The 16,677-nt window shown below is 37.7% G+C and overlaps 1 protein-coding gene across 4 annotated transcripts in view; it reads right to left on the minus strand.

Moving 5' to 3' along the window:
* The window catches only part of FOXJ3 (forkhead box J3), a 167,277-nt gene that overhangs the window by 52,752 nt on the left and 97,848 nt on the right, over positions 1-16,677 (minus strand). For all 4 annotated transcript variants that reach the window (XM_078145506.1, XM_020983437.2, XM_020983434.2 and 1 more), the window contains one exon: positions 1,703-1,786. In XM_078145506.1, coding sequence (XP_078001632.1) covers positions 1,703-1,786 — 84 coding nt within the window. The remainder of the gene's footprint in view (positions 1-1,702; positions 1,787-16,677) is intronic.

The raw sequence follows: 16,677 nt of genomic DNA on the forward strand, positions 1-16,677 counted from the left end.
ATTTGCTGTCTCAGCTACTAAATTGTAAATTTGGAGCATGTATTGGTCTTTACCATGCCAGGCCTGAGTATAATCAACCAATCAGGTGGTACTGTCAGAGCAGAAGTGAAAATGATAATACAAGCTAACTAGATCTATATAGCTAGGAAAGACACAGATTTTAACTTCTTAAACCTCCTAAAACTATGGTAAAACCAGAAACTGTTGAGTTTGTTGCCTCAAAGCTGTTACACTTCAGGGCTCTGATTCACAGAACCAAAGAATATTACAATCAGAAAAAGCCCTTAATCCAGTTTTCTCCTATTACAAACAAAGAAACCCAACACCAGAGATGTGAAAGTGCCATGCCGAAGGTGATGCACAGTAGTAAATAGCAGAGCCAGGGTTTGAACGCATGCCTTCTGGTTCTACGTCTGCTATCTCTTCACCTGGCATCAGGCCCCACTTCATTTCCTACTAAACTTAGGTTAAGTCCTGATGCTCTAGGTCAGAGCACTTTTTGATTAGGAATGGTCAACAAAATCTGTTCCTCTCTGTCAAACATCTCTCCTGGACTTTTATTTTCTTAGTCCTTCCCCTACCCTGATTCTTGCAAGGACTTTCCAAGGAGATTAAAAGCTCAATATACACTTAAGGAAAAACAAGCTGTAAGTAACAGAGATTCATGGTATCATTTAAATCCTTTTTTTGTGTTCTTTGTAATACATAATTATTTATGTTTGTCAAATTCATAATTTTCAGAAAGACAAAGGTGAAAAATACTATTTTCAAATCTTAAGGAGCTTACCATAAATGACAATTAATTTCCAAGTGAAAAGAAGTGCTCTGTTAGTAGACTAGCCTCAGACCAAGGACATTTTTGAAGAATAGAATACCTTCATTCCTGACACTTTCCTTCTCCAAGATCAGAGACCTCAGTACACTTATTTGGGAGGAATGCAATAAATTTCTGGATGGGATGATGGAAATATATGGGGGGCAAGGAATACTGAAGAGTAAAAGAAAACAACTGTAAAGATCTCAAATATAGCTTGCTTTTCCTAGCATACCAGCAAATGAAAAGTTTTATAAAAGCAAACAGCTAGGAATTTGTTATACGATGTGATAGTAACATGGCTAGGGTCTGAAGAAAGGATTTCTTATGTAATTGCGACTATTTAACTACAGAGAATTTCCAGTAACAAGATAAACAAAAGGAAACAACTTTATTATACAAAACCGATTGTCTTAAATTGGTGAAGCAATAAAAAGTAAAAACATTCATTACATCAGAAATCAGGAGATGGAGGGACTAGTCTTATTCCTTCCTGACTAGCAGCAATGACTAATGCCAACTATATATTGATACATATAACAGCTGATATAAAAACAGCTTGATATTAAGCAAACTGTTTCAGTTGCCTAACATACAAAACAGGGATAATCTCTGCCTAACTGCCTAATGTGGTAATTGTGAGGCTCAAATGAAATGATGGCTATGAAGAACTGATTTGAAAAATATGAAGTGCTACACAAAAGGAAAAAGAACAATATTTAGGATAAGAGAATTCAGTGTTAGAAGGAAACAGAGGATCCAAATCCCTTCATTTTACAAATTATAATACTATTCTGCCTTCAATAAATTCACATTCATGAAAACTGAAAAATTATATTTTAATCTACATGAAAACATTCATAGTAAGCCTAAGACAAAAAGCTTTACCCGTTCTACAGATCTCGCCCTCTTCTTTGGCCGTGAAGGCAGTGTGTCTTCCTTGGGATTGTTGTCTATTGCCCAATAAGAACCCTAGAAATGAAGAAAAAAATATGTAAGATTAACATGTTATTAAAGCGAAGAAAGGTATGTTAAGACTTTTACAGTAGGTACTAAAATTGCACTAAAATTAAGTTTCTGCCTTACCTACCTTCAAAAAAGCACATTTATCTTTCCAATAAGTTTCTCATATTTTATTTTAACCAATCAAGAAATAATTAAGCAACATAATCAGATAAGCCTGGATACAAGTTTTACATATTGCCTTTTTTCACTACTAGCAAAAAAATCTTCCCTCCTATAAATCACCAGAACACAGAAAGAAGTTGGACTCGAGCAGAAAAATCTGTTACCAATTGGGTCCTGACCTGAACATGCCCCAGACCCAGGAAGATCATTAGAACCTTGGAAGTGATATAATAAAGTCTTTGCCAAACCCGTCTGTACTCCCTGAACTTTGACTATCACAGGCTCAATGCCTCTTATCTTATAGCACCAGTGCTCTGCATATGACCTGTCTTCCTAATTCTTTCCCATGCCCTCATCCCTATTCAGTTCAGCCTGACACCTGCTTGGTTCCTAGCCTGCTCTGGGCAACTGCCCAGAAGAACTACCCTTTAAGAACTCTACCATTAAAGTCTTCTTTCTGACTTAATCTCTTCCACCACTTCCAGAAGTAAAACCTAGCTATCCTCCTGAGGACAACAGAGCCCTCAACAACTTTTCCTATCTTAACCTCAACCCAACTGGTAGGGCCAGTGCTACTCCAATGCTACTTCCTAACCTCTTGTCCTTCTACCTCTCCTTCTACTTCATTCCTAAATCTATTCTTGGTCTACACTGCAACCTCAGTCCCTCCACCTCTCTCTGTTCTGCTAGTTCATCATGTCTGTTTTAGCCTCAATTACTTCCCTGTACAATCTTTACCCGAAGGATGACCAATTTAACTATTTACTTATTCCCCTCTCATCAACCTTTGAAGCCTTTACTCCTGTTACCACTCACACTCTGCCAAAACCCCAAGAATTCATTACACTCATCATTCACTTTCTTTGTTCTTACTGCCCAGATGCCGAATTATAATGAATAAGATCACACAAATGACACCACTTTCCCCATCATGGTCACATTCATGTCAGTGGTCACTAGACAAGCTTCAGTTTGTTAAATCCATTAGTCTTCAAATGATAGGCCAGTGAGCTTCACTCTGGTTCCTGAAAAAATTCTAAAACAGATCAGTGCAAAGGTCATTCTTTGCTCAAACTGTTTTCTTCAAAGTTAACATGCCCTTTTCTCCCCCTGGACTTAAAAAAGCTTTGTTACTCTGAATTAGTTTGCCAAAGTCAAGTCAACAAAATAAATACCTACTAAGCCCTATGCTAACTTTTGGGAATACAAAGAAAGGAAAAAGACAGTTCTTATTCTCAAGTCCAATGGAGGAGAGAACATGTAAAGAAAACTATGTACAAACAAGATATATAACAGGATAAACAAGAGATAACTGAAAGAAAGAAGGCACTAGAATTAAGGCAAATAAGGAAGTCTTCTTGTATAAAGTGGGATTTTAGCTGAGACTTGAAGGAAGCCAGAGAAGCCAGAAGGTAGAGATGAGAAGGGAGAGAATTCCAGACACATAGAACAGCCAGTGAAAATACTTGGAGTGAGGGAAGGGAGTATCTTGTGTGAAGAATATCAAAGAGGCCAGTGTCAATGGATCTCAAAGGGGAAGGGAAGAGAGGGGAGAAAAGCAAAGTGTAAGACTGACAAGGTAGGAGAAAACCAAGTTATGAAAGACTTTGAATAAATGACAGATTTTATATTGTATCCTGGATAGGGATCCACTGGAATTTACTTATTAGAGGGTTGACATGGTAAGACCTGGACTCTAGGAAGATTCACTATTCTACTTTCATCAGGAGCTATTTCAAACATTGTCTCCCACCATAACTTCTGCCCCTAAACTTCACCCAAAACATTGAGGCCATTTGCCAAGAGCTCTCTTCTCCCTTCCTGTTAAATTACTTAGACGTCTTACTTCAACATCTCTTTCACTCCTGTCTCTGAAAAAAAGATGGCCCTTCTTTTTTGCCAAGAGAAACCCCTCTATCTTTGACCCTATCTTTTCCAGCAGACACAACTATCATTCACACTTACTCTTATTGTCAATCTCACTCAATTGCCTTTCTCTGTTGACACATTTATGTCTCCCTTAACCTTAAAAAAATCCTTGATTTTTACTTGATGTGATCATCACCCCAACTATCTTCTTGTATCTCTCCCTCTCTTCGTGGTACTCCTCGAGAAAGCCATCTACAACCAGAGCCTCCACTTTCCTCTCACTATCTTCTAAACCCTATGGCTTCTGACCTCATCAATCAATGGAAACTGCCTCTCCACACGTAGCAATGATCTCAATTCCCAAACTAAGGACATTTTTTCCAATCTTCATCCTTGACTTCTCTGCCATCTCTGACACAGTTGATCACTCTTTCGTCCTGGGTATACTTTCTTTAGGTTTCTATGACATTGTTCTCTTTTGGTTCTCTTCTTCCCTGTCTGATCACTCTTTAGTTTTCTTTGCTGGTTCTTTATTCATACCATGCTTTCTTTCTGCAATATCCCCTAAAGCTCTGTCCTGGGCCTTCTTCTCTTTTAAATCTAGATCTCATCAGCTACTATGGATTCAATTATTATCTCTGAGATCCCCCCCCCCCCCCCCCCCCGCCCAAGTCTCTCTGCTGAGCTATAATCCATTCATCTCCAACTGCACCTTGGGCATCTCAAACTAGATGTCTTATAGGCATTTCAAACTCAATGTGTCCAAAATGAAGTCGTTATCCTCTCTCCTCCCTCTCCCTAACCTTGACCCTTTCCCCTACCTTCCTATAACTATTCAGGGCACCACTGTTCTCTGACTCATCTGGGGTCATAATATCAGTATTATCCCTAACTCTTCACTTCCACACACCCCATACAGCCAATCTGTTACCGAATCTTGTCCTTTCTATTTTGACAAAAGTTCTTATACATCCTTTCCATTCACACAGACACAACCCTTGTTCAGGTCCTCATCAGCTTTTACTTGGTCTACTGCAAAAGTCTCCTGACTGGTCTTTCTTAACTTTGATCCATTCTCTACTCAGCTACCAAAGTAATTTTTCTAAAACAAGGACGGAAACCAGCATTTATTAAGCAACTGCTATGTGACAGGCCCTGTGGTAAGCACTTTACAATTATTATCTCATTTGATTCTCACAACAACCCTGGGAGAGAGCTGCTATTATTATCCTCATCTTAAAGATGAGGAAATTGAGGCAAACAGAGATGAAATAATTTACCTAGGGTCACACAGCTATTAAATGTCTGAGGCTAGATTTGAACTCAGATCTTCCTGACTCCCAGGAAGAGTCCAGCACTCTTTATCTATTAGACCACCTAGCTGCCTATGCTTAAAGCATCTCCCGCCCCCTAGGAACTCTAGTGTCTCTATCTCCAGAATCAAATATAAATTCCTGTTTTGCATTTAAAACTCTTCACAAACAGGCCCTTTACTATACCCTACACCCTTTCATGAATTCACTGCATGGTCCAACTATACTGCCCTATTGGCAGTTCCCCAAACAGGACACTACATCTCCAGTCTCCATTCCTTCACAATGTCTTTCCCCTATGTTTACCATGCTGTGTCACCTCACCACCACCTCACATTTTACCTGGCTTCCTTCAAAACTCAACACAAATTCAATTCTACTTTCTGGAGGAAAGTCCTGGTCCTCTTCAGCTGCTAATGCCTTCCTCTTTTAATACTACTCTATATATATAGAATGTATTTCTATTCCCAGATAGCAAGGACTGCCTTTTGTCTTTCTTTATATCCCCAGTGCTTACCATAGTGGCTATCACAGAGTAACAGCTTAATAAATGCTGAGTGACTGACTGATCCATCACCTTTATCTGCCAGGTCTAATAATACCACCTACCTCAACAGACTTGTTGTGAGGATTAAATAGATGTAAAGTGCTTTACTAACTCTCAAGTGATACATAAATATGAGCTATTATTATCCAAAGCATGTCAAAAACATATTCCTAATATAATATATTCATAGCATTCTACTTCAGTGAAGAGAGTGAAATACAAAGTAAAGAAAACATGGTCGTCCCAACTTTATAGATCTAAAGGACAAATGAGACACATAGGCTGGAATGGAAGTCCCCAAGGTGACAAGATAAATCTGACATGGAAAAATGTAGGGTGCAGCACTTGGGACTCAAAAATATCACTTGCAAACATTCATCATGGAAGAGTTATTCATGTGAAAAAGACATAAAGTTTTTCACTGGCTCATAGCAGGAAGAAATCATCAAGACAGTTCCACTTCCTTATTTTACAGGTGAGGAAATTAGAAGCTCAATGTGAACTTGTCTAAGGGGACTTGTTACAAGTTCAATATAAGCCAGCAATATAAGATGGTAGAGAAAATACAAAAACAAAACAAAACAAAAATCTATGTTAATGAAGTACAACCTTCAGAACAAATACAGAGCTGAAGTCATATTCTTGCTGTTGGTAGACAATGTGGTGTAGTGGAAAGTGCCAAATTTGGCATCAGATGACCCATGGTCAAATTCTGACTCTATTACTTACTACCTATAAGATTTTGGGCAAGTCAGCCACTCAGAACCTCAGCTTTGTCTTCTATAAAATCAGGGGTTGGATTAGATGACGATCTCCTTTACCCCTTCCAGTTCTAAATATATGACATCAAATCTTCTACCTTGGGTAGGTACCATCCAGAGTACTACATTAAGTTTTGGGGAGGAAGGATAAGGGATATTCAAAGGAGATCAACTAGTAAGCTAAGGATATTCAGAACCATCAGTTGAAAGTACTGGAGGATACTTTTTTTTTCCTTTCTGGAAAACATCTTTTTTATTTTTCGTTTTCAACATTCACTTCCACTAGACTGAGTTCCAAATTTTCTCCCCATCTCACGCCTCTCCCTACCCCAAGATGGCACACATTCTAAATACCCCTTCCCCTAATCTGACCTCCTTTCTATCCCCCCACCCTTCTCTTATCCCCTTCTCCTTCTATTTTCCTGTAGGGCAGGATGGATTTCCATACCCCATTTCCTGTATATCTTATTTCCCAGTTGCATGTGAAAACTTTTTTTTACATTTGTTTTTAAAACTTCAGGTTCCAAATTTTTTCCCCTCCGCCCTCCTCACTCACCCTCACTGAGAAGGCAGCCAACTTGATATAGGTTATATATATGTAGTCATGCAAGACACTTCTATAATAGTCATGTGAAAAACTAACTATATTTCCCTTCATCCTATCCTGCCCCTCATTTATTCTATTTTCCCCTTTGACCCAGTTCCTCCTCAAAAGTGTTTGCTTCTGATTACCCACTCCCCGAATCTGCCCTCCCTTCTATCATTCCCCCCTCTCTTATCCCCTTCCTCCCCTATTTTCCTAGAGGGTAGGATAGATTTCCATACTCAATTGACTGTGTATGTTATTCCCTCCTTAACCCAAATCGGATGAGAGTAAGATTCATTCATTCTCCCTCACCTCCCCCCTCTTCCTTTCCACAGTAAAAGCTTTTTCTTCTCTCTTTTATGTGAGATAATTTAACCCATTCTCCCTCTCCCTTTTTCCTTCTTCCAGTATAATCCACTCTCACCCCTTAATTTTATTTTTTAGATATCATACTGGAGGACATTTATCCTGGAGAAGAAAAGAGGTGGGGTGAGAGAATACAATAGATTTATTCAAATATTTAAAGGGTAATCAGAGCAATTTACAGTGTTTTAATTGGCCTTGCAGGGCAGAACTACTTTGGGTTAACCTAAAGAAAAATTTCCTGTCAATTAGACCTTTCCCCAAAATGAAATGGGCTGCTTCTATCTTGGAAGGACTGAAGAAAAAACTGTGAATTTTTCACCAAAGAAGGTCTTCACGCTAAAGTCAAAGGACTGTTTGGCAGGAATATCATGGAATATATTTATATTCAAGGAGAGCTCTGAAATAATGATGAACAGGCTGAATTCAGAAAAACCTGGAAAAACTTGTATGGTCTGATGCTGAGTGAAGTGAGCAGAACCAAGAGAACGTTGTACACAATAACAGCTACCTTGTGCGATGATTTAATATTGATAAACTTAACCCTTCTCAGCAATACAAGGATCTAAGACATCCCCAGAGGCCTCGTGATGGAAAATGCTATCTACATCCAAAGAAAGAACTATGGAAGCTGAATTGCTGTCTTTTTCTTTCTCTTCTGTTGAGTTCTGTTTCCTCTTTCTGATGGTTCCTCCTACTGGTCTTAATTTTTACTTACAATATCACTAATGTGAAAATATGTCTAATAGGAATGTAAATGTACAGCCTACATCAGATTGTGTACCTTCTCAGGGAGGGTGGTGGAGAGGAAGGGAGAGAAAAATTTTAAACTCAAAAGCATATGGAAGTGATTGTTGATAAATCAAAATAAATTAATAACAAAAACAAAAACATATGTTTCCTGTTTCAACTAATGGTATCATCATTCTTCCTGTCATCCAGGTTCAAACTCACAGAGAACAGAAGAAGCAGCAGTGGGTAGAGAGGTTGGCAGTTGCACAGAACTATCCAAAAGTGGAATAGGCTGTCTTGGGAGCCTTCTGATGTGTGTCAATCTACTAGTATGAACGGAGAGGCTGCTGTTCACCTGAGTGTGGGGGGAAAAAAGTGTACCAAAAAGTCAAGAAGGATGAAGACTGGGAAAAAGCCTTCACTTTCATAACCAAAAAGAGACAGCAGGTAACCTTTAAGAGAGTCATTTCAGTGAGCGGGTGGAGTAAGAGGCCAGATTGCAAGGAGTTAAGAAGTGAATGAGAGAACCAAGCGGTATTTTACATGACTTTGGCTGGGAAAAAGAAGAGAAACAAGAAAATATCTTGGGATGATAGGGTTAAGTGAAGTTTTTTGTTTTACACTGAGGAGATCTAGGTAAGGAGGGAGCTAGAGGATAAGGACATATAGTATTAAAAAGAAAATGATCAAAGCCTGAGCAAGCTTTCTATTGATAAGACACTCTCCCAGGTTCTCTTTGGAACTTTAGAAGCTGTCAATGAAAACTCACACATCTTTCAAAGTCACAGAAAAGCAACATAATCACAAAGAAAGATCAAATAAGGAATATAACATTTAATGATTTGCCCAAATTCAGAAAGAGTGTAGGTCAGTATACAAAAGTTAACTCAAGATCCCTGACATATACTCTTATTTATAATTAGGTAAAGTCTGTCTATGAAAGAAAGTAAAATGGGAGGGAGAAGAAGATTGAACACTGTGGCCTCTGAAGTGCCTTCTAGTTTTAAATCTATGACCCTTATCAACTAATTTATTCCTAAGAGGAATAGGAAGAGGAATATATAAATAATTTGTTGGGACAGGCTGGGAGATGGGAAAGAGGAGACAGAGACTGAGAGAATAAAAAATTCCAATCCTCAGCCAACAATTTTTGCATCTCATCTCTAAAAATTTTTGGCAAATATTATTCCCTTGTTCTCAAAAAGGCAGTATGAGTTATCATTATTTATTTTACTGGGGGTGGGGGAAGAGTGAAATAATGTCTAACAAGAACCAAATTAAGTTTACCTTATATTTACCAAGACAGTACTACAGCAAAAGAGCACAAAGTTCACAATATTTAAAAAAGGATATAATCATATGGATGGATTACAAAGGTCAACTCTCTAAGAGCAAAGAATCTGGTTAAAGATGAATGAAAGAACAAATGAATGAATAGGCATTTATTAAACACTATGAGCAAAAAGCACTGTGCTAAGCACTGGAGATAAACAGAAAAGCACAACAGTCCCTCTTCTCAAGGAGCTCACAGTCATACACACATACACACACACACACACACACACACACACAGAGAAAGACAACACATTCAGGAGGGTTCACTTGCAGGACACATGGTAACACATCTTCTTTAGTGCCCATTTCCATAGCCAAAACCATATCTGTTTCTGATGCTGAAACCATTTGACAATACCTTGCAAGGTCTCTAGTGGCAACAATTTTTTAATACTATAGAACAGAAAGAAAAGATAACAATAAAATATGAGTGACTAATCTTGGAACTTTAGCATCTGGCTATTCAGCCACAGAATATGACTTTACAAGAGAGTTTTCTTGGCAAGAATGTATTTGATAGGGGAGGGAGAATTTAGGGATAAAGAAATGACCTGTGATCTCACTGGAATAGGGAACTCAAAGATGACAAAATTCCCTCTATCAACATTGGTCAGCACCTTCTCCATAACTCATGTAAAAAGTTGCTTAGAGCACCGAGTCAGAGGCGGGACTTTGACTAAGGTCCTCCAGGCTCCAACCCAACTTTATATCTACTTTCCTCAGATGGATCAAAACAAAATGAACAAGAACTGAGAGAACTGCCCCACCCATCTTATGCAGCCAGTTTGGCTTCATTACTAAATACTTATCTTCTTACATGCAAGAAACAGACAGCTTTTTATTCCTACATTACATTTTTCAAAATTTACATTAAAAGATGGAGCCAAGATAGTGGAGTGATAAAAAGCAATGCAATGAGCTCTTCTCCACAAACTCTTCCCAACAGATCTAGAAAAATTATGCAGACTAAATCCTGATGGGAGAAATCCAGAAAAAAAGTTACAGGGAGTCCTTTGTCTAGCCCAGCTTGGCACAAGGACATAGACAAGAATGATGGAATCCTAATGGGGGGGGCGCACGCTGGTTAGGCAATGGGGTTAAAGTGACTTGTCCAGGGTGACACAGCTAGTAAGTGTTATGTGTCTGAGGCCAGATTTGAAGTCAGGTCTTCCTGACTCCAGGGCTGGTGCTCTATCCACTGCGCCACCTAGCTGCTCCTGGAATCCTAATAAAGCTGCCCCCAACTCCAATATTATAACTTCCTTATGGGCCCCACGGAACAGCAAACATGCCCTGATTTGACCACACAATCTAGCTTTAACCACATCACAAGCCCCTAGACTAAATACAGCCACTGCCCCCAGATTCAATTCACATATCTGAACAGGCATGTTCTTGTGCTCAATCACAATCACACCATCCATTTAGCCCAAGACTGGACCAGAATACCTAACTATCCATTTTGACTAGACAGGACCAAAATAGCTAACCAATCAGAAAGCAGCATGACACCAAGGGACCCCTCACCTGCTACCTAATTCCTTAACAAACCCCTCCTGCCTTCTTAATATTCATAATTTTTGTTGTATAATCAGCATCAACACACTATAAATTTTTTATTAAACTGTTGGTTTCTCTTGGAACCTACCCTGCTTCTGAGAGACATCAATCATCAAAAAATGCCAATCATGGATTAGAGGTGATCTGACTCTCAATTCTTTGAGATGACCCCACAACACACCATGAAACTGTAACAACGAGATCTTCGGACGCTGGAGCCAGGCTGGACCAGGGGCACACTGCATGTGAGCACATCTCTCTGGGACCAAGGGAGAAGATTTTGGACCTATATGGGCACCCTAAAACTTACACCAGGATACTGTGACAGGATCCAGGTGCCAAGTGGCAGCTTTGTCATCTACCACCCAATTTCAGGTTAAAAATCTAGGGCAGAATGAGAAAGGCATTGCCCACCACAGCTTGTTTAGAGTAGGGAGGCTCTGGGCAGCTCAGAAAGAGCAAGTTCTGATGATGGTAGCAGCAGCACTGGTGTGGCTCAGACCTGATGCATAAAAGCCAGGTCTCACATCCAACAACTAGTCCATCCTGCAAAGGAATAATCAGGGCAGGACCTAACAAAAGAGGAGTCTATAATTCTGCTGTTCTGAGACAATAAAGCTTTTCTATCGGCTGATAGGCACAAAATCCAGCAGCACTCTTCACTTGCTCAGACAAAAACCCAGGTCAGGAACTTGCAGAGATCAGACCAGGGAGGTAGCAATCAGACTTTTGCCCTGGCTCAGACAACTGTGGGAACAATGAAAGCTTACGGGTCCCGAGTCAGTCCCTGAGATCTTGCACTAACATAATACCCAGTACCCCAGGAAAGTAGCAACAGGTCTAGCCCAGACCTTCCCTCCAGAAGTGCTCCAGAGTCCAGACCTAACATCAAGTCTAAAGTCTCCAGGAAGTAGGCTGGAAGAATGGGCAAATCAAAAAAGAATCCAACCATAATGAGCTATTATGATAGCAGGGGTGCTCAGGATATTAACACAGAAGAGAATGACTCCAAAATATCTACAAGCAGTGCCTCAGAGAAAAATAGTTTGTTAACAAACTCAATCAGAATTTCTGGAAGAGATGAAGTGTTTAAAAAAGAACTTAAATTTTTTTTTTAAATAAACAGAATGAAAGCACCTGACGGAAAACTGTAAAAGAAACGAGAGCTGTGGAAGAAAGAACTAGAAAAGAAATTAACAGCTTGGCACAAGAAGCATAAAACCTTGCCCAAGAAACAAACTCCTTGAAAATTAGAATGGGATAAAGAGAAGCCAATGATTCCATGAGACAACAAGAAATATTAAAACAAAGTCAAAAGGGGGAAAAAAATAGTAGAAAATACAAGAGATCAATCACTCCAGGAATGATGAACATCACACTTCACTTCATGAAAAATATGGAGATTCTTTCATTTAGAACACATATATTTTAGCATCCTTTTTTGGCCAGAGAAGGGAGGCAATACAACATCAAGAAGAAACCAAAGAATTATTTTCAGACAAAAGAGCTGGAAAGTCAAAACAGCAGCTATTATCTGTACTGGAAATTGGCCATAATTTAAAAAGGGCACTAAATATTTCTCTATTTCTTGATTTTTCAGATGTATGTGAGCATTTAATGTGAACAACCTAGTTTAATACAAACAAGGGTGATGACCATTAAAAGTTCTTTTTTTCTTCCTTATTCCACTTAGGAAGAGAAGCTTTGACTAAGATCTGTAAATATGTCACAGTTCTAATTTCTTTGAATTTTAAATTGGTGGATTTGACTTGTATAGTCTAACAATGATTGATGATTTTTCAAAAATGGAATACAAAATTAATTCTAATTTTACAGATAAACAATGTGTGATTCCTACTTTTTGAAGAAAATTATCATTTCCTTATAATCATTTTTAAAAAGCAGAAAAACTTTAGTCAGCTTTTTACTTTCTATGATAATAGAGAGAAGCAGCAGAGGATGATGCGTAATCAAAAATACATTAGAACTTGAAATGTATTTGATACTTACATTGGACTGTTGTTTTTTTTTTTTTGGTTTATCCAACATCTGCACATTCATAGCACTTTAAACTAAATAATGAAGTCACATGGCAAAGAACTTTTTAGAAAGAACCAATAAGTCACTTGATTTCCACATGCAGTTAGTTCTCTTCATTCAACAACCTGCTTTTTAATTTTTGGAACAGACAGAGGACTATTGTTAAGATTTAGGCATAGTACTGCCCAAAGCAGAAAACTGCCACCTGGCTTATAACTTTCTTTGGAAATAGAAAGGGAGAGAGGAAAAGTTCTTTCCTTTCAGACCTGTCAGGCTGTAAGTTACAGGAGAAAAAAACAGACAATTTCAACAAACGACTTAGAATAAGCAAAACAGTTATGGGTATCAATGAGAACATGAAAATGAGATGTAGTAATATATCAATGACTGGCCCTTGAACTCAAGTCCCAATGTGAAATAAGTTGATTCTATGTATTATTGTATATTTTGACTCAACAGGTGCCTACGTCACCTGTTAGCTTTCTGTCCTGATTAACACAGACTTGTTTTAAAAACCTACAAAACTAAGCACAGAAATGTTTCCTATACAGCTCTGATTTGAGATGTTCATCTATGCCAGTAAACAATACAGTGAAAGCATAGAAAACTACATGTTCATAAACAGTATCTGTTTCAATTATGTAAGTGGTAAATAAATGAAAATTTTTTACTAATTTGAATCAGCAGTTCACCTTTAATAAGAGCAAAAGATGATTACAGGCTTAAATTATTCTTTGGGTTAGCCCAACACACATAAGTATGTTCTCTATACTAATAACCTCCCAAATCTAGTAAATGTCTATCAGAAAAGAAAATTTAAAAACTGACAATCCCTAACTACATATTATGAAACAAATGACAGTATAAGTAGTCATAATGACAAGGCAGTCAAAGGGCAGCTCCCAATTCCTACCAGGTATCTTTTGTTTATGCAGAATAGCTCCTTGTACCTGTTAGTTCCTCCATCAAAAAAATTTACATTTGCCAGTGAGGGAAGACTATTTTATATCCACCAACCCAAGTAACTGGCTTTAACTTAGGATATACCACTTGGCCATTGTTGGACCAAAAATGAAGAGACAATTTATAATACAATAAGCATTCATTAAACACCTACTATGTGTCAGGCACTATGCTAAGTAACTGGGATACAACTAAGAAAAAGATAGTCTCTGCGCTCAACTTGTTTACAAGCTAACAAGAGAAGATATATTCACATGAAGCTGAAAAGGATTGGGGACAGGAAGGTGCAGAGAGTATTCAAATCAAGGCCATGATGATGGTGGAGTCAAAAACAAACAGTGCAGACCCAGGGGAAATGAAAAGTTCACCAACCTTCTGGGCCCTCTAAAAGGCGGCTTTGGGAGTTGTTTTGCTTTCATTCCTTCATCATTGGTTATGAATTCACCTTTTGCATGTCTGATGCCAGTAATCTGCTTTACTTTTTCTTTTTTCTAAAGCAAATTAATGGCTTGTCTATTTTACTTTTTTCATTAAAAAAAAAACTAGCTGTTAGTCTTATTTATTAATTCAATGGATTTTTTTAAACTTTCAATCTTGTTAATTTCTCTAATTTTCAGGATTTATATTTTGGTGTTTACTTGGGGTTTTTTAAATTGACTGGTATTTAAGGTTCTTTTTTTAGTTTCATTTTGATGAAAGAGTTTAGAGATATAAAATTTCCCCTGATTATTGCTTTTGCTACATCTCAAAAATTTTGGTATGTTTTCTCATTGTTGTCACTATCTTTAATGAAATTACTGATTATTTCTACGATTTGTTCTTTGACCCACCCATTCTTGAAGACTAAGTTTTCAATTAATTTTTAATCTCTGCTTCAAAAATCTTTTGTTTGATGTAATTTTATTGCCTTATGATTGGTAAAGGATGCATTTAACATTTTTTTTTAATCTTCTGCACTTGTTTTTGAGGGTTTTATGCCCTAATGCATGACCAATTTTTGTGAAGGTGCCAGGCACAGCTGAGAAATAAGAGAGACTTTCTATTTCCATTCAAAATTCTCCAAAGGTCCATCATATCTCATGTTTCCAAAATTCTACTCAGGTCCTTTGTTTCTTTTTGATTTTTTTTATTTGATTTATCTAAGACTCAGAGAGATATGTTAAAGTCCTCCCACCATTCTAGTTTTACTTTCTCTTACTACCTGTAACTCATTTAACTTTTCCTTTAAAAACTTAAAACGCTATGTGATTTGCCATATATGTTTAGTACTGATGATAACTTCATTGTCTACAGTGCCATTTCGCAAAATGTAGTTTCCCTGTTTATCTCTTTTAATTAGATCTATTTTTGCCTTTTTTTGGTCTGAGATTTTTAGGTCAAGCATAATAAATTCTGCTCCAGTACCTCATTTTAACTCTGTGTAAATCTTTTTGTTTCAAAGGTTTTGTTTCCTGGTTTCTAATACATTCTGTTATCCTCTTGTAAGGTCAACCCATTCCCATTCACAGTTATGACTGCTAATTCCATGTTTCCTTTTATCCTATTCTCTTATACTTTTCCTTTTCTTTTTTCCCCCCAGGGATTCTAAGAGTTTGAGATTGACAGGAAAAATATTCAGGCATAGGGAATAGCCAGTAGGACTATCACTTGCTACATTAAGTCTGGCCTACTAGTATCAAACTGAAATAAAAACATTATATGTATGGTATTGTACTGTGCTTTTATTTACTTTGTTAATCACTTTCCAACTACTTTTAATCTAGCTCAGGCCTCAACTGATAGCTCTGGTCTTGAGACAATATCTCAGATCCCTATACTCAAGCACTAGTCCCGGGGAAATAGCAAGAGCACATGTGAAAGCACTAGTAAAATAAAGAGACTGATAAGATCATTTAATCACCATCAAACACTGATTCATTCATTCATTCATTCAACACACATTTGATGAGCATCTCCTAACGAATGAGACAATGTGCTGGGGCTTTGGAGGCTCTAGAGATAAAAAGAAACAAGTAATTTGGCCTCTATCCTCAAATATGGCACAGACACAATAAGTTAGCAACCAAACTTAAGGTCCAGAAGAGCATCACAGACAATAAGTCTTCACATAATAACTGGCAACTCTTAGTAAAGTTCTAAGCAGAACTAAGCAGAAAAAACAAAAACAAAAAACCCCAGGAATTCTCTGTCATGAAAGGGGGAAAAACACTTGCTACGGACAAGACAATATAAAAAGTAGTTGGATTGAGAAAGGATAATATTAGTTGATGAAATTCATTTTTTCATTCAAATTTATATACCAAAGCTGTTGTCAGAAGAAGTCTAGGTCTCACCTAGATGTGGGAAACTTTATCCTTCTCTCAAAAAAAAAATTATTGAAATGTGTTTGTTTCCAATGAGCCTGGAAATCTTGTTCCCATTGAAGGAAGGATGATCTCTGACAATTATATTAATGTGCTGAAAAGAACTGTTTGAAAACTAGAAAAATTCCTAAATGGAAATTTACAACAGTCCTTCACCAATTCTCCTTCCATAACAATGTACAGAGAGAAAATCCAACAGCTCAAATAAACATAATTGGGAGGTATTCTGTCTGATGCCAGTATAGGACAGAAAATATTCCAACATCAAACAAATGATTTTTGTATTATTCACACACAGTTAAC

This window comes from Phascolarctos cinereus, unplaced genomic scaffold, assembly GCF_003287225.1.
Source record: "Phascolarctos cinereus isolate Bilbo 61053 unplaced genomic scaffold, phaCin_HiC Scaffold_726;HRSCAF=1367, whole genome shotgun sequence".
NCBI lineage: Eukaryota > Metazoa > Chordata > Mammalia > Diprotodontia > Phascolarctidae > Phascolarctos > Phascolarctos cinereus.